The sequence below is a fragment of the Megalobrama amblycephala genome, linkage group LG13, assembly GCF_018812025.1.
Source record: "Megalobrama amblycephala isolate DHTTF-2021 linkage group LG13, ASM1881202v1, whole genome shotgun sequence".
Taxonomy (NCBI): domain Eukaryota; kingdom Metazoa; phylum Chordata; class Actinopteri; order Cypriniformes; family Xenocyprididae; genus Megalobrama; species Megalobrama amblycephala.
In genome coordinates, this window is record NC_063056.1 from 1,916,690 (window position 1) to 1,936,072 (window position 19,383).

General features: G+C 34.7%; 1 protein-coding gene across 2 annotated transcripts in view; it reads right to left on the bottom strand.

Annotated features, from left to right (window-relative positions):
• ascc3 (activating signal cointegrator 1 complex subunit 3) overlaps positions 1 to 19,383 on the bottom strand; it is a 242,887-nt gene that overhangs the window by 214,587 nt on the left and 8,917 nt on the right. For both annotated transcript variants that reach the window (XM_048152789.1, XM_048152790.1), the window contains exons 4-5: positions 12,430 to 13,013; positions 2,824 to 2,944 (exon numbers count right to left, since the gene is read on the bottom strand). In XM_048152789.1, coding sequence (XP_048008746.1) covers positions 2,824 to 2,944; positions 12,430 to 13,013 — 705 coding nt within the window. The remainder of the gene's footprint in view (positions 1 to 2,823; positions 2,945 to 12,429; positions 13,014 to 19,383) is intronic.

Here is a 19,383-nt window from a genome sequence, read left to right on the forward strand (position 1 = left end):
ATTAAGTGATGTTGTGTAAGAGATGATTGTTGCAAATATGGAAAATACTGTGATGCATGAAAAATTTCAGACATGTTCTGACAATAAAGTATCATATCATCATCACATACAATGGTAACACTTTACAATAAGGTTTCATTAGTTAACGTTTGTTAAAGCATTAAATAACATTAACAATGAGCAATACAATTGTGACAGTATTTATTCATCTTTGTTAACATTAGGGATGGGCATTTTTGCCAATTTTTCATTTCGATCATCGATATGTTTCAAAAACGGTTAATCGAGTACTCGGGGGTGGGGGGGGGGGGGGGGGGTTGGTGTGTGTGGGGGGCGGGGCATGGCCGTCATGGAGATAATGAAAATATCTGAAGACTGTTAGGAAAATTAATGTTAAAAAATAAAAATATGACATGGAGCCCTGTCTATGAAAACGTGATTAGAACAGTGTTAGATTGATTATGATGCAGCAATGTTTTAATAAGGAAGCATCTAAAAGGAACAGCCGCCTGAGGTGAGTGACGCCAATAAACTGAAGCCCGTTCTATGACACATCCTATGATGTTAATCAGATAACTTAGATACATAATATAGATGTAACATTACAACTTGTATCGGCACAAAAGGATGCAAATGCCAGTGAACTTTAAGCTACGCGCAATAGCGCGAGAGAGCATGCTTTTACAACAGCGTGCTGAATAACGGGTAAGGACAGCATTTACTGTAGATTTCTATAAAGATCTCATTATAATGCCATGTTTATGGCAGATCTGTGCTTTATTTTAATCACGTTATTAAGTGATTCCATAAATCGCCTGCACGTTTTTGAAGCCATGCGTATTATGCCATTGAACAAATATGATGAAAAAAGCATTGCTGCATTATTATAACATCAGTATTTTTATTTTTTTTTTATTTTTTAAAGAAACATCTAAAAGCAATATGACCGTCTCAAATAACTCAGAGTCAATATCAGGCATTGCATTGGAGCATGAAACTAAACACTAAAAATTAAACACTGATATGCAGCTCATTCAGCATGTTAATAAATATTGATATCCTGACCCAACGCATCCGATATTAGATTAGTCAGATGTAGCTATTACAACTTTCATCTGTAAAAGGTTTGCGTGAGTTTGACCAAAGTGTAACTCTGATTGTGCTTTAAAAAGTGTAAGTAATATTTCAGCAATATTTTGGATTCAATTTGCACTTTCTGATCTACAGTATGAAAATCACTGATGATTATTGCTAAATTAATTATGAATAAAATTGAAAGGATATTTTCAGCACAAGATAAAAGCTTGTCGTTGCACAGCTTGCATTGAACTGTACTTTCATCTATCTTGTCAAAGTGAAACCAGACATCACTATGTGACTTCGAGGGCATTCTCTCTCTTCTCACGTCTTTTGACGCATGCTGTGGAAAGCTAAACAATCGGAGATCAGGGCGCCGCCCAAAGTGCTACTATAACCAATCAGGAGAAAAAAAAAAAAAAAAAAAAAATTCGATCAATGATCTATTAAAAAAAAAAACTGTTTATTGTTATTTCTAACAATAAGGTCCATTAAATATTAACAAATACAGCTTTTAAATTTAATAAAGTATTAGTAAACGTTGAAATTAACATCAACTGAGATTAATAAGTATTTTTTATTGTTAGTTAATGTTAACAAATATAGTTAACTAATAAGTTTATAAATGGGACCTTAGTGTAAAATGTAACACAATATATGAGGTTCTACCTGAGGACAATAAAAAAGTTTTTTGTTTGCTTTTCTTCTATAAATGTCTGCACATAGGAAATTTCCCATTGTAAATTGGTCAATATGGGTAACAAGGATATGCTAAACCAAACCCTCAGTATATGACATTGCTAACTGGATTTACACCTATTATTATTGACAATAAACACAATCAATATATAATAATACATATTTTTAGCATGCTTGAATTGACAAACAGCTTTTATAAAGTCATGCAGCTGTTTGTCTGTGGGAATTTAATCACAGGGGGAAAAAAAAAGGTGATGTGCAAGAGATGTATTTTAATCTAAATAATGTTGTGATGTCCCAAGAAAATGGCCAAGTGTGACTTGAGTCGCCGTTAATGTGAGCACCGAGTCTGTGTGAGAGCAGATACAGTAAATCCTGATTCTCAGCATCCAGAGTTCAGACAAACAGCTGGTCATCAGGAAGTGAAGGTTAATAGAGAAGGTTTAAAGACTAATGCACTTACAGTGTTTTGAGAGGTGACGGCTGTAAAGCTTTATGGAGGTTAAAGGGTCAGTGGCCGTGTTTCTCTCTCCAGCTGCCTTTCATTCACTCTCTCTTCCAAATGGTCTTTATTTGTTTTTAAATTTGACTGTGCCAGGCAAAAGTGCTCAGGTCTTCGAGATTATCATTCACTAGAAGAGTATGGCTTAAAGATTTGGATTTGACTTCCCACTATTTGCATCACATTATGGGTTATTATTATGCATTATGAGTGGACCCCTTGACTGCTCAATTTCTCCTCAGCCTTGTTTCTGGAAGTATTTTTCCCCATTCACTTTCTTAGCCAGTATGTTTTACTTGATTTGCTAAAAAATTCTAAGCATCCCTAAAACAACTCCAATCTACTCAAGATTTATAGTTACATCATACTAAATTACAGACAAACGGTAATAATATGTGTCCAAACCTTCTGATTGGTAGTGCATTAAATTCAACATTGCTCAAAGTTATTTAAATGCAAAAACCAGTGTTGCTGGAAATGTAAACATGAGGAGATCTTTGCCATGTTTATGCTGTGAAGTCCTGAGAAGTTGCTACTGAGCTCACCTGACGTGAAGTGAGGTCGGCAATCCGACGGGATGGACACCAGAGCGTCCACGATGTCTGACCTTCTCTGGAGGAGCATGGAGATCATCTCAAACCCCTGAGGACCTAAAAACTCAAACAGCTGGCAGAGAGAGAGAGAGAAAGATGAGATTAGAAACAAAGAAAGGGGGATAGAAGATGTGTGAAAAAAAAACACAAGAGCTGCACGATTCTAGATAAATAGAGAATCACGATTTTTTTGTTTTCAAATACAGATTCTCCCATGATTCTTAACCCTTTAAGCCCTGAAGGCATTTTTAGAGTTTTTCTTTTCTTTTCTGAGTAACACAAAAGTAAAGACTCATAACACCAAAACTGTAGCAAGGAGAGTCAAAAGGTAGGTATCGCTGATTAAACTGCTGATAAACTACAAAAATATATTGTAATTTTACGTATCTTTCTTATATGACATGCAATAACTCAGGAAGGAAATAAGGTAGGAGGTTTTTTTGGTGAGCTTTAACAAAGATTAAAGGTGCCATTAAACGTTTTTTTTACAAGATGTAATATAAGTCTAAGGTGTCCCCTGAATGTGTCTGTGAAGTTTCAGCTCAAAATACCCCATAGATTTTTTTTAATTAATTTTTTTAACTGCCTATTTTGGGGCATCATTAAATATGAGCCAATTTATGCTGTGCGGCCCCTTTAAATCTCATGCTCTCCGCCCACGGAGCTCGCGCTTGCCTTGAACAGCATAAACAAAGTTTACACAGCTAATATAACCCTCAAATGGATCTTTACAAAGTGTTCGTCATGCATGCGTCGGATTATGTGAGTATTGTATACTGTTATATTGTTTACATTTGATTCTGAATGAGTTTGATGGTGCTCCGTGGCTAACGGCTAATGCTACACTGTTGGAGAGATTTATAAAGAATGAATTACAGACTGCAAGTGTTTAATAATGAAAATAGCAACAGCTCTTGTCTCTGTGAATACAGTAAGAAACGATGGTAACTTTAACCTTATTTAACAGTACATTAGCAACATGCTAACGAAACATTTAAAAAAGACAATTCACAAATATCACTAAAAATATCATGATATCATGGATCATGTCAGTTATTATCGCTCCATCTGCCATTTTTCGCTATTGTTCTTGCTTGCTTACCTAGTCTGATGATTCAGCTGTGCAGATCCAGACGTTAATACTGGCTCCCCTTGACTAATGCCTTGAACATGGGCTGGCATATGCAAATATTGGGGGCGTACATATTAATGATCCCGACTGTTATGTAACAGTCGGTGTTATGTTGAGATTCGCCTGTTTTTTGGAGGTCTTTTAAACAAATGAGATTTATATAAGAAGGAGGAAACAATGGAGTTTGAGACTCACTGTATGTCATTTCCATGTACTGAACTCTTGTTATTCAACTATGCCAAGATAAATTAAATTTTTCATTCGAGGGCACCTTTAATTATATTTAATTCATACAGTGAAGACTATGCAGTGTTATTTTACATTTGGTTATTCAATGTCTGTATCTGAATACTGTTAGACTTACCTGAAAAACAAAGCACTGTTTATTTCATTTGTATCTTTATTCTATTGTATTTATCTATACTTTTAATTTGTTTATTATTTTCTATGCAGAATCACTTCCCTACAAAATCACCCCAATCATTCTAGAATGATTAGTTATTTCCAAATAAGATATTCAAGTCAATTGGTGATTTATTTTTTTTCATGTCACAATACATATCGAAGAAAAACAAAATATCACAATGTCAGTTTTTTCCCAGAAAAGTGTTAACTTTTTCAAATTATGGCACAGCTATAGTTGTAAACACTGTAAAAACAACACAGAAGAAATAAAAAAACCTCAAACAAAACATCTGAATATATTTTAAACATTTTATCTGAACCTCACACATTTTGGCTACACGTGAGCTGCATCTGGATCAAATTTTGTGGTGATAGCATAAAGCAATCAAAAGTTACAGTATTTGAAACCAAGGTAGCCTTTTTGTTTAGCCCTTAATGCCAAGTAATGGGCATTTTTAAAATCATTCCTCCATGAGGAATATCTCGTGATCAACGCAAGGGATTATGTTGATTTTGAACTAATTTCAATCAGGAGTACCACTGTAAATAATGATGTGTCATTTTCCACAATCAGAGCATGTTTCAAGTTATGAGCGAAAACTTATCATAAATGCAGCATCCGAATATTATTTACATATGGGTCTTGCGTGAAAAGTTAAGTCAAAGCCCAAAACAATTATGCTTGTTGTAATCTACTCCATGAGACCTTTCAAATTACATTAGGGGTGTCCCCAACTACAGATTTACATAGTCGAATCAGATTGCCTATATTAGACTGATAGTCGAATCATATATGAGCGAGCGGGGGGGTGCAAATCAAATTAAATTGGCTAAATTGCCAGTGCCAGCAAGCTTTAACTAATCTACAGCGCAACAGATGCACCAAAAAACAATCAAAAATTAATTTACAGAATTGAATTAGAACAGAATATACCGTTCTAATAAATAAAAAAAATAAAAATAAAAATGAAATGGTCATAATCAAGTCACAAGTGCAAAATGCCTAAAGTGCAGGAAACTTATATTCAAAACACAAGCCACAAATAGTTAAATTAGATAACCCAGAGTGATCAATAAATAAATTTCGCAAAGTCAGTTTTTTCCCCCCTGTATCGCGCAGCCCTAACCACAAATTTTTCACAGAAAAGTGTTAACTTTTTCAAATTACGGCACAGCTGTAGTTGTAAACACTGTAAAAAACAACACAGAAGAAATAAGAGTCTTGTTAAGTTGAAACAAACAGCCTCAAACAAAACACTTGAATATATTTTAAAGATTTTATCTGAACCTCACACATTTTGGCAAATCAGTGGCCATTGTTCCCAGTGTGGGCTGTCTGAGACTGAAACCAGACCCGAGTTGACCCAGTCCTGCTGCTGAATCAAATGTCCAGTATGATGCCGTTTGTCTCATGTAGTTTGTGTGATCATATGCATATGAACAATTGCGGTTTTATAAGGGGTGAACTAAAGCTATACTGAAAATCAGGCTTAACATTTACAACACTCTTTTAGTTTGGCATCTGTAAAGAATCCCAAAACCTTAAAAATGCAATCAACTGTAAAGTCCTGGTAAGTAGAGGAACGCTTTAAAAGACAGCAGGCAGGATATGCTCAAGACTTCAGGAAACTTAATGAGTTTCACAAAAGCCACAGCCTAGTCTCATGCGTCAATCTATTTTGCATAAAGAATAATGCATATGGTGATGTTGAGCAATCATCTCTCAAGGGAACTGCAGTATAGCAGATACAGAAGTGATGAGGTACAATCATATGCTTTATGCTGAAACAATGACACTGACAATGTTAATTAAATTAATGATAACAGTACTTTGAAAATGTAGTCCAATCAAATTATCATGCTGTACTCCTTCAATTATGAGAGCCATTAATTCTCTAAGAGCAGGTTTTGAAGGATAATACTGATCTGAAACGGGGCTGATTCTTTGTAAATGTGACTTGCTAGCACAGTTTTTCATTCCAAACATGACAAAATGAAGGAGATAAGTCAAATAAATCAATGAAACTATTTTTTTGCACAAAAATAAATATCCACCTCATGTGTGATGCAAATGTTCAGCCATTTCTAAGAAAAGTTCTCAAAGCTGCTCTCGCACTTTGATCCTTCATATGCTATAACAGTAAAATACATCCTATGAATAAAAGTATATACATATTAAAATGCCATAGTTGCAGTTGGAACCAAATGTGGTATTATTATTATTTTTAAAGCGAACAAAAACGTACCTGCATTGTGAAAGTAAAAAAACAGTTTAATCACAGTGCAAACTTAGTGTTGCATTATTCCATATTAAAATGTCACTGTGAAAATCAGTGCTTGGTGTGAATATGCCTTAATATTACTGCATGATCCTTCATTCAACTGACTTTAGGAAGAAGCTACTGTACTCCACACCCTGTGTAATCTAAAATCACACTGCTCCCAAAATGATGTCAGCCGCAAACTAACATTAAAACGATATGGATAATGTGACAGTTTCATTGATATGACTAAAATCTTTTCAGCAGATCTTTTGTACAGACAGCACTCTGCAGGGAGGCTAGACAAAAGCTGTAAACACACTAAAAAAACATAAGGAAGCAGGCGACTAATATGCACTTCTATACTGAAAGTACAAAGCCTTTTCATTCTGGTAGATACACACTGCCTGTACTCTCCAGAGACGATTTCAAACACTTTCCAAGCTTGTTTGTCTTTTGTGTGTGTGTGTGTGTGTGTGTGTGTGTGTGTGTGTGTGTGTGTGTGTGTGTGTACAGTTTTAAATTCCACAGCAGAGTCTTTTCCTTTAAATACAGTTATATTGTTATTTTGCTCATTGTAATTGTTCTACCATCACAGAAAGTGTTTCTTAGTTCATGAATGAGTGACTTTTAGGAAAACTCACAAAATTTCCAAAGTCAAATTTTCAACTAAATGCTTTTGCTTAAAGAAAAGCCTAAGTTTGCACTCATTAAAGTGTTTTACAGAGAGATATGATTTATATATAAACACTACATAATTGTCATTAAAATAATTTCTAGAGGCAAATATAAAATGTTAATATAATTGTATATTAATAAAAACTGGCTTCTTTTTTATATACATTTTACACATACAGTCCCTGTCAAAAGGTAAAACATTACAATTTTTATGTCTTTGAAGGAAGTCTCTTATGCTCACAAAAGCTGCATTTACTTGATCAAAAATGCAGTAAAATTGCATATTTATTTAAAATTGCATATTTATTTAAATATTTAAATCAGCTGTTTTCTATGTGAATATATAGTAAACTATAATTTATTCCTGTGATCAAAGCTGAATTTTCAGCATCGTTACTCCAGTCTTCAGTGTCACATGATCCTTCAGAAATCATTCTGATATGCTGATTTGCTGCTCAAGAAACATTTATGATTATTATCAATGTTGAAAAAAGTTGTGTTGTTTTATATACAATGTCTGTGGTGTATTATGCGATTGATTGCGGTTATGTTTATGGTGGACAATGTGCCACTGTATTTACAGGCTGTTTGTGATAGATTCTACCTCAGAGAGCTTCATAAATCCATGCACTCTCTCAGTCTCTCAGATTAAATACATACACTGGGTATCATATTATCTGGGCACCATATCAAGCAAACACCAGCCCTTTCAATTCTCTAAAGCAAAGATAATACTGATTCCATATCTAAAATGTGAATGTAAGCATCACAAACAATCCTAAAATCATCCTAATATAACCAGGTATCTGATACAAGTTTTCAGCTGTTATATTTTTAAGCTTCCCATCAATGTGCAATTTTCTACTGCAAAAGCGATTCTAAATTGCCTTTAAATTGCCTTCATCTAATCTCGCATACTTTCCATTGCTTTAAATATATTTGCTCTAACAGCAAATGTCATGATTTATATTAAAAGCTGCTCTTCGCACTGTGGCTGTCAGGTTTAATGGTGGTGAATGGACAGCCTTTAACTTTGCTGTTGTTGACTCTGGAGTGACACGTGCAGAGAATAGTGGAGAGACAGACACAAAAAGGCCATCCCACATCTAAAAGCGTCAGTGGGATAGCCGGCGTCCAAATGTCACCTACGTGAGGAACATTAGAACAGGGTGTATCTCAGGTACTACTGTGCTCACCCCATCATGGAAGATTACACCTCAAAAACAGCACATACTACCTGCAGTCTGAGCCTACCATTTTGTAGTGCCACTTTAAAAAGGTATTATAAATGTACTAAAAAGTGCTACAACCTAGTGTTGTCAAAAGTACCAGTATTTTGGTAGCAAATTTGCATTTTAAAAATGTGATGGTACCAGCCTTAGAGCAACAGTGGTTGTACCGAGCACCAGGTCAATCCGGGTATATAAATATTTAAACAACAATAAACTGTAATAACTTGTTTTCATGACAGAATTATTCAAACATACTTTAAATATTGAAGACATCACTAACAAGTAAAAGTAAAATATAATTTTACTTTTACATTATATTTTTACTTACTTAACAAGTAAAAATATAATGAATATACAGTGCATTTATTTAGCAAAATGCTCTTCTCTAGAGTTATTTTTACTAGCTAACTAATGAGTCTACGGACATTGAATAGCTTTCTTGAGGTAAATGTAACATTAATTATAGCCTACAAGCTGTTTTATTGACATCTTTCCCCAGTTGAAACACCGATTGAACAATTACATGAGTCATGATTCATTTGAGTAAGTTGTACTATATCTTTTAACATACCTTCTGGTGTTCATTCATGTTTATTTGGTGCTATAACTAGTAGTAAAGATGAGATCAGTAAACGAGGCGCTACAGCGACCGGTCACGCTGTATTAAAGAGTGCCAAAACAACATTTATTGTTTGAATTTCGTAATAAAATCGACACACAGCTGACATGTTTAACTGTTGTAGCTTGTCCACGTTGTGTGCACAAAATAGACACTGAACATAGTCAAAACATGCCATCAGAGAAGCGATAATTAAACATGTTTTGGTCACTGATTTCGTCCCGAAACCGAATATAGCTGTTTCAGACTAAAATTTCGGTGCATCGCTAATTAAAACCATTTGGAAAATTGTGCTGTAATTTATTGGTAAAAATAAATAAATAAATAAATAATAAAAATTGCCAGTCACCATTCTGAATTTCACATTCAGTGTTGAAAAATAACACATTGCAGAGGAGGATAGCCTCTCTTAGTATATCGACCAATCATCGTAGAGACGTAAACTGCTCCAGCTGATAATCTAGCAACTACCTTAATTATGGAGGGTAGAAATATTGAATTAAATTTATCAAACTGCCATACAAGCAGCAGCTACAAATAAAAACATTAAAGAAGACTCCACGGTAAGTTGGACATACACTCTAAAAACTAATTCAGGGGACCTTTAGTCATTACTTAAATATATATATATTGTTGTGAAATAAAAAATCAAGTTCTGAAATGCTGTTAGACTTTTTACTTGTAATTGTTATTTTATTGAGCTTGGATGACACACAAATTATGCCTATTGATTCGATATACTATCATGACTTGTCATAGTTTAACATTTTCAGTTAATCAAAAATTTATTTAATTTTAAGTTCTGTTAATGTAAAATACAATCTGATGACGTGCAAACGTGTTTCATTGTTTTGAGTTGTATGAACACTTCTTTTAATTTAGACAAACTTAAGTGAAACTGGGCTGGGATTTATATTTCCCATCATGCTTTGCCCATGGCACTTGAAAGGGAGAGTAAATGCTAAAATTAAGTGTCATATAATGTTTTTTGCACAAGATTAATGGTAAGGGAGATTTAGCAGTAATTAGTGTTTTGTTATGCTAATTTAGAATAGTTTCTGTTAATGTGGGTTTTTGGAGATTTAGCATCATGTTGACAAGCGGTGCTTGGTAAGTTCATGTTACTTAGAAATGCGTTTTATTGTGCCCAAAAAGCATCTTCACCTTACTTAAAACATTATGTTGGATCAACTTAAATAGTTGCATTCATGTTGACAATTATTAAGTTCATGTTACTTAGAAATGCGTTTTATTGTGTCCAAAAAGCATCTTCACCTTACTTAAAACATTATGTTGGATCAACTTAAATAGTTGCATTCATGTTGACAATTATTAAGTTCATGTTACTTAGAAATGTGTTTTTATTGTGGCAAAAAAGCGTCTTCACCTTACTTAAAACATTATGTTGGATCAACTTAAATAGTTGCATTCATGTTGACAATTATTAAGTTCATGTTACTTAGAAATGCGTTTTATTGTGTCCAAAAAGCATCTTCACCTTACTTAAAACATTATGTTGGATCAACTTAAATAGTTGCATTCATGTTGACAATTATTAAGTTCATGTTACTTAGAAATGTGTTTTTATTGTGGCAAAAAAGCGTCTTCACCTTACTTAAAACATTATGTTGGATCAACTTAAATAGTTGCATTCATGTTGACAATTATTAAGTTCATGTTACTTAGAAATGCGTTTTATTGTGTCCAAAAAGCATCTTCACCTTACTTAAAACATTATGTTGGATCAACTTAAATAGTTGCATTCATGTTGACAATTATTAAGTTCATGTTACTTAGAAATGTGTTTTTATTGTGGCAAAAAAACGTCTTGACCTTACATAAAACATTATGTTGGATCAACTCAAAATATTGCTTTGAATTAATGTAATTCTCCTAATTGGCTTAAGTTAAAAATTCTAGTGGAAAACATTAACGTATTTTTTTTTTTTTTTGAACCAATGTTTTATTTTTTAGAGTGTAGACTACAGCAATCATCTTCACTAAATGGCCAAACATGCTCACGTGGACAGCAAGATGGATTTTTTCTACAAGTGATAGGTGAGTGAAATTATATTTATATTGTCTTCAATTGTGTGATTACATTTTATTTTCTTCTGTCTAGAAGTGCCAAAAAAACAAACAAACATTTGAAAGCACAAACAAACAATTAAAAAACCATCGGACCGCTACGATTTAGTGTGCATCCTCTATTTCTGTCCTACAGAGTTCAGACACACCTGCCTGAAAGAGTCTAGTTAGTATGCCGACTAGTAAGACCTTAAAGGGATACTTCACTAAAAATAAAAATTCTGCCATCATTTACATAGTTTTTCTAAACCTGTTTATAAATATTTTGAAGAATATTGTAACCAAACAGTTTCTGTTCCCCATTGACTTCCACAGTATTTATGTTTCATACTATGGATGAAGACCATCAACTATTTGGTTACTGACATTCTTCAAAATATCTTCTTTTGTTTTGGCATCAGCTAAATGCATAAATGTAAATGTAAAATGTAATGTTTCAGCGTCTCAGAGTGGCTCTGTTCACAGAAAATGCAACTAAATGACTAATAACTAAAGCAACTAGTAACTAAATGATGAACGCAGCTGCAAAGAAGAGTTAAATAAGGTTGAACATCATTTAGCTGTATATCTCAGCTATAAAAGAGGTCTTCCAATAACTTATTTTTATCTTATTTTTTTCTTTTATCGTTCTATATAGCAAAAAAAATGGAATTTGAAAAATAATTGAAAGCTTTATCAGCAAGGCCAACATTTCGGAGGATATTTGGCTTCTTTTTTTATTATTATCAACAGATATGGTATTCTGTTTAACTCACAAGTGTCAGAAGTGGACTTTTATTTTGACACAGGAGCTCCCATTCTCCATCTTCATCAGCTTACCGTCTTTGATAAACAGTTACGTCTAATAAACTATTAGACAAAACCGTCAAAAAATGAAAGTAAATGGTATATGAATGTATTATAGCTTTTGGCTTTTTTAATAATAGAAATGCTAACCTTATAATACTGCACTTTCTCCATCAGCATTCAGCATATATCTATTTTTATTATTTAAACAAGTCTTTTAATATTCAATAAATAGTTAATTCTACGAAACGTGTGCGAACTGATATGTCCCATTCCAACTTATATTTTCAATAAGTGCATGAAGATCAGATCAGGTGACAATCATGTCATATAGATTAATTTACAAACATTTCTCACCTCGTTTTGTAGTTCGTCATCACTCTTTGTGGAGGCAAGCATCTCAAAAAGAGAGGTGGAGAGCTCTTCGGCACTGGACGATACCATATTTCCCTCGTTCAGGTATTTCTCCACCTCTTGTCTCAGGATGGATCCGTCTGCGTTTCTCTGCTCCAGTTCTTCCGCTGAGTAAGCATCATCTCTCTCAGCTCCAGCCCTCCGCTCTCCAACATGATTATTTAGGAGGCTGTGAAAGTCCATGGCCTGCTCCATGTCAGTCCCCTCTGACCAGGGCACAGCATCGTGAGCATCCAGCACATACGTGTCAAATGAGAAAGCAATGTTCCGTCCGAAGACAGAACCGCGGTTCACCGTCTTGAGAGAACTCTGTGTTTGGATGAAAGCATCCACCTGAGATTCTCCAATCTGGCCCACTAAACGACCCACAGCTGCACAAGACAACTCGGCAGCAGACGCCGGAAAAGGTCCAAACATCTGTTTTATGGCCCTGGTTTCCTCATGACCGATCTTGTCTTTGTTGTGGAATGTTTTAAACAAGAAGACTCCAGCGCTTTCAATGGTGTCCTGCCCAAAATCTGTACCAACTGCAAAAAAAAAAAAAAAAATGTAAAATGTAAAAGGAACACATTAATTTGTTCACGCACACAAAAACATGTGTAAATGTTCAGAATGAACCTGAACTAAATACAGACTATCTACCTTATTTTTAGCATAACAGCAGACGCAGCCATTTGTAAATTGAAAAAGCCTGGCTTCCAGGCTCATCCTCTTCCAGTTATTTTTAGATGTACAAAACCAATTGTTATGCTGCTTGATATTGCAAACTGCTGTTTCTTTCCAACTTTTTGCCACAATTACTGTTCAAATATGCCTACCTCCCTGCTAAACAGCAGATTTTTAGCATATCGTTATGCAGTTGCTAGGGTCTTCTTGGTGGTTGCTAGAGTATTGAATTTTCATTTTTGGGTGATCTATTCCTTAAATGCATGTTATTTAAGCTATCGCTTGTTTGTTACCATCAGCAGTGTGATGAAGTGTAGAATAGAGACAGGAAGAACTTTTGCACAAATGGCTCGGAGGAGACTTTCTATGAGTCAGAAACTTTACATGGTATCTGTATCGGAGTCATGGCATGAGAACACAAGTGGACTCAGTGCTGGACAAATATGTACGGATATTTCAGTCTCTACAAAAGCAATGAGTCCTTTATGTAAAAGGCAGTGAACTGCAAAGAACTTGAAGGACCTCCAGATAAAGAAAGGACTGGAAGTGTATGATGCAACAGCTAAAGAATGAAAACTCTACAGGAACAAGCTGGATTGTGAAGCAATCAAACAAATTCTCAAGCTTAGTTAAAGACCTGAAGCTGTTTTCCAACAAATTTGATTCAGAATGGTGGGTAGCACTGTTGCATCACAGGTCAGAAGGTCCCTGGTCCGAATCCCGGCTGAGCCAGGAGGCCTTTCCGTGTGGAGTGTGCATGTTCTCCCCGAGTCTGTGTGGGTTGTCCTTCACCCCAATCCAAAGACATGCAGCAAAGGTGAATTAGAGACACTAAATTGTCCATAGGTTTGAGTGTGTGCATGTATGTGAGCCCTTTGATGGACTGGCCAGGGTGTTTCCTCAACCTCCAGCCCGAGATGTGGCCACCTGCGGACGGACGGACGGTCCTCCACTCAGAAACCACTAGAAGACAATGCCCGCATGTCTCCTATACTGAAACTGTCCCTCTCTGCATCATGGTGGTGAATGGCACTTGGGTACCTCTGGTCAACCAACTGAGCTACAAGAATATTTTCCATTTGTCATTCTGGGTTGTTTTGAGGAAAGAAAAGAGGGTCCTCATAGTGTAGAAGACCAAGATGAAAGGTCAAGAACATTCTGGAAGCTGAGAGTACCTTGGAGATAAGGTTTGCTTGCAAGAGCATAACCTTGTTGCTGTTGCTTCTGTTAGTGTCTTTCCAGGAAGGAGATTCAGAACTTTATGTATGTTTCTGTGTCCTACCTCACAGGTTGGAGACTTAGAGCATGGGTGTTTCAGGAATGGAAAATAAAATGTGGATGAATTCTATTATTGTTTTGTTTTTTTAATCTAAAGACCTAAATCCCAGAAAAAGGTGTGTCCACTTGAGGGATACTTTAATACCCTTTTTATCCCCTGTGCAATTTCAGGCACTCAGTGAATTGTAAACCCTTTTCAGACATCACTGCAAAACTTTACTTACTCCAAATATCTAAAAATTCTTAAATCAAGAAGCATTTTATATCCAAGTAAAAATTATTGTCTTGTTTTCAGAAAAAATAAGTCAAAATTAAGAGAGTTTTTGCTTAAAACAAGCAAAATAATCTGCCAATGTGGTAAGGAGAGTAATTATGTTTTCAGTTTGAAATAAGATTATTTTGCTTTTTTTTTTTTTTTTTTTTTGCAGTGAAGAGTCAGTTAACCTGATACTCATCTCAAAGCAGTTGGTACACAGCACAACTGTACCATATGGAGATCCATCTATATTTGCATGAGTTTTTGCGCTAAACTTTCAATGTTAATGAGCTTTCAATGGTGCTGCTATAGCTTTGGATAGAAAAAAATAAAATAAAATGATGGTGTGCAAATGATTTGGTGAACAGCATGGCCATTCTGCACTAGAAAGTGCATATTTAGTGTTAATTTTGTCAGGTTTTTTATTTATTATTATTATTATTTAGTCTTAGTCTTAGACCGGTGTCAAATGTACTTTTTTGGTAACACTTTATAATAATTCACGCTATGAAGCATTAGTTAAGCATTAGTAAATAGTTAATTCATCATTTATAAAACATTAATAGACATTAGTAAGCCATTTATAAATACAGCTATAAATGCTTTGTTCTTGATTTATAAGCATATCTATAATGAGTTTAATAATTGTATTTTCATACTTTATTAATGATCAATTTATCATTTCTAAATTATGTATTACATTATTCACAAACCAGTAATTTAGGAGTTGTCAGTGGTTCATAAGATCATTTAGGAAGTGTAAGTAAATGATTAATAAAATATTTAAACGTACATTTATGCATCTTATTATTTAGACATATAGTATTAGTTACTCAGTGTGTTAATAAATGCTTTATTAACATATTCCTAGTGTCAAAACTACCTCAGTACTAACTTTAAAACATCAGAGAACAGCAGTGCAGAAGATCACTGAACCTTTAAATCTCATTTATAAAAGCTTTATAAAGCATAAATAGTCCTCACTTTAGATGAGCTCACAAAAATAGTTAACTGACCACTTCTAAATGTTTTATAACTACCTGAATTAATCATGAATTGCAGTAGGAATATGTGTTAATAAAACATTTACTAACACACTAAGTAACTATTACTATGTGTCTAAATAATATGTATAAATGAATGTTTAAATAGTTTATTAATCATTTACTTACACTTACTAAATGAACTACTGACAACTCCTAAATAACTGGTTTGTAAATAATGTAATACTTATTTAGAAATGATAAATTGATTATTAATAAAGTATGAAAATACAATTATTAAACACATTATAGATATGCTTATAAATCAAGAATAAAGCAATTATAGCTGTATTTATAAACTACTTACTAATGTCTATTAATGCTTTATAAGTGATGAAATAACTATTAACTAATGCTTAACTAATGCTTCATAGTGTGCAGTTATTATAAAGTGTTACCACTTTTTTTAGTTATCATCATATTTAGTCAAACTTGTCCTGTTTTTGTTTAGTTACATTTTAGTCGACAAAATGTCTGAGCATTTTAGTCTAGTTTTTGTCAATGAAACTGTAGTCACATTTTCATCATGCTGCATAATGGCTAAATTGATTTAAAAAAAAAAAAAAGTTGAGAGATCCATGCTTTGATTTATTACAGTTCATCACTGAGAAGGTTTGATCGCAGATTTAAAAACAAAGATTGGTTTTGGTCAAGTTTTTATTTTATAACTAAATTTTTTGTCAATGATATTCGCCTTATTCACCTCGAACGTTCTAAGGAGCTTGAGGGGTACACCTACCACTTCCGGGAATACTCGCGTTGCGATTTCTCTTAGCGGCAATGGCGCGGCACTGCTGTGTTCCCCAGTGCTCGTCACACAGGAAAAAATCCAACAGTGGACAAACCTTTCACCGTTTTCCAGAGGATAAGGGACTACGTCAAGAGTGGATAAAAAATATCAGAAGGCATGTTGGTCACTGGCATAAAGATGGTTTGACATCAGACGTTTGATATTCGCAAATTTAAGGACCGTCTCTAAAGCTACATCCGACATTGGTATGCACGATACTAACTTCAATAACATTTGAAGGGAATAATTAACAGCCATAAAACCAGCTGTAAAGTGTTAATCTACATGTCAGCTATGATGCACACCTTTTATATTTTTAATATTAATTAAAATAAACTGTCAAATCATGTGTAAATATGGCTATTTTTCACTACTGTATATACACTCATACATAAATATGCCATAATTTAATGCTCAATAACTTTTGTACTTGGGTAAAGTTGGTTTTATATTTGCACATTCGGACTTCTGATAAATTCAGACTTTCCAATAAATGTGCAATAAATTAATGTTTGCGAATTTTAAGCAGCGACATGATATTGACAACCAACGATTGTCAACTTACAACATTTTTCACAGTCGATCAAAATAGGCAAGTATTGTTTTAATGGCATATTTACTTGTGAATGTCCAATGTAGTGTGATTAACAAGGCTATTGAATACGGATGTCTGAATGTGCGAATATAAATCCAACTTTACCCAAGTAACATTTGAAGGGACGAATTAACAGCCATAAAACCAGCTGTAGCCTAAAGTGTTCATCTACATGTCAGCTATGATGCACACCTTTTATATTTTTAATATTTATTAAAATAAACTCAAATCATGTGTAAATATGGCTATTTTTCACTACTGTATATACGCTCATACATAAATATGCCATAATTTAATGCTCAATAACATTTGAAGGGAAGAATTAACAGCCATAAAAACAACTGTAAAGCGTTCATCTACATGTCAGCTATGATGCACTTTATATTTTTAATATTTATTAAAATAAACAGTCAAATCATATGTAAAAATGGCAAGATTCGTAGTCCACAAAGTTTCCATTGCTGCTACTGATTGATAGTACCAGGGACGTTGGAACTATATTGTGAGGGGGGGGCGGGATTCTTCTTTGGGGGGGCCTACTGTTATATTATCTGTGCGTATACATAATATAGATTTTAATAGCTTGATGCTCTTTCGGTGCATAGGACAGACCTACCCGCGATCGCTCTCCATGGTTCTGACCAAAGAAGAGCGTTTTGGAATCTCCATTACGCATGAAACGCATCATACCTGGGCTGCGTTTCCCGATAACATTGTCTTTTAGCGCGCTACGAAGACTCTTAAGGTATAACTTAACTAAAGGTATACTACCACTATAGGTATATCATTGCTAGGCGTCTTCAGGGCTATCATCCACTCGCGAGGCATAGGCGCTGAAAGGCAGAGGCGCTGGCGCCCTCCTAGCAACGGCGCTGTTTTTGGTAAAACATGATTTTGACGACTTCATTAAGTTTTGTTTTATATAAAACTCTTTTTAAAAGATATTCGTTTTGTATAAATTGTATCTTAATTTTGATCAATGTTTTATCAATCAATTGCCCGTATTTAATAAATAAGAAGCAAATATATGGCAGACAATGTAATTGACAGAATTACTAAAAAATATTTTGCTAGCTAAAAGTTAAAGATTTTTTTTGTGTCACGCATGCATGCATGTCTATTTCCCTCATATTAAATATAAAACGCATGTGGACTGATATGTTTCCAATGTCTGGACTCCTTTATTAATGGAGCATATAAACAGACGTTTCAATATATTGGTATTAAATGCATTTTCTGAGAATTTATATTTCAAGTTTTTACTGCAAATGTCGAAATGCGCGCTCTTTGGTCCATCAGTGCTTGAGTCACTGATCACATTAGAATAAAATATCTCATAATAAAATACAAAATTGACTGATTTATGAATGTATATGCACAGTTCTCATCAGTCGGAAATACAGATAAACGCTTTCATTTGTTATATTTTTGATCCTGAAAGAAAACAGAACAACAAAAGAGCGAATCATAGGCCTATATGGAGTCTGTACATGTTAAGCCTCGTTTACACTACACGCGTGTGCGGCGCGTTACGGCCGCGACGCGGCTACCGGAGCTGATTCGCGGCCAATGCTCGTGTTTACACCAGCCGCGCCGCGGTGCGTTTGAGAAGCATCCCAGAAGCTCGGCGCCCACTTCGCTAAAGATAGGCGCCTCGCCTATTTTTGACGGACGCCGCGTCAAAGACGCGCAGCTCAAATACAAAATAAAGTCAAAATAATCACCCTGAGTAAACTCCTGGTCATATTTCGCATCACTACGATGCCAGAAACTGACGACAAGAGATTCGAAGTTGAAAAACTTGAAATTTCTTTATTTTTGTTGTCCATAACTGGAATTTTAAGTGTATTAACTTCATCTGTATGGCTACAGCAAAATAAAGTATGGCATAGCAATAAACACAATAAAACCGGACAAAATATAACAATTTAGCCATTAAAAACACGAAAAAAATCAATGAAAAAAACGTCAGACATGCAAATCTCGTGGTATCGGGAATCCAGCCGCTTCGCTTCTGAAATGCTTCTGGTGTGAGTTGACACCGCTCAGAAGACGGAACAAAACCTTGCCGGAGCCGTAATGCAACGCACACGCGTGCAGTGTAAACGAGGCTTTATGCTTCTTACGCGGACTTTTGGGACTCAGTTTTGAACTGGTGTCAAGGCGCAATGAATGAAATGCACAAATGGTAATTAAATAGAACCCCTGAAATGAACGAGGGCGAGCTGTTTTATTTTCACAACATTTTGGAACATGAAAATTCATACCG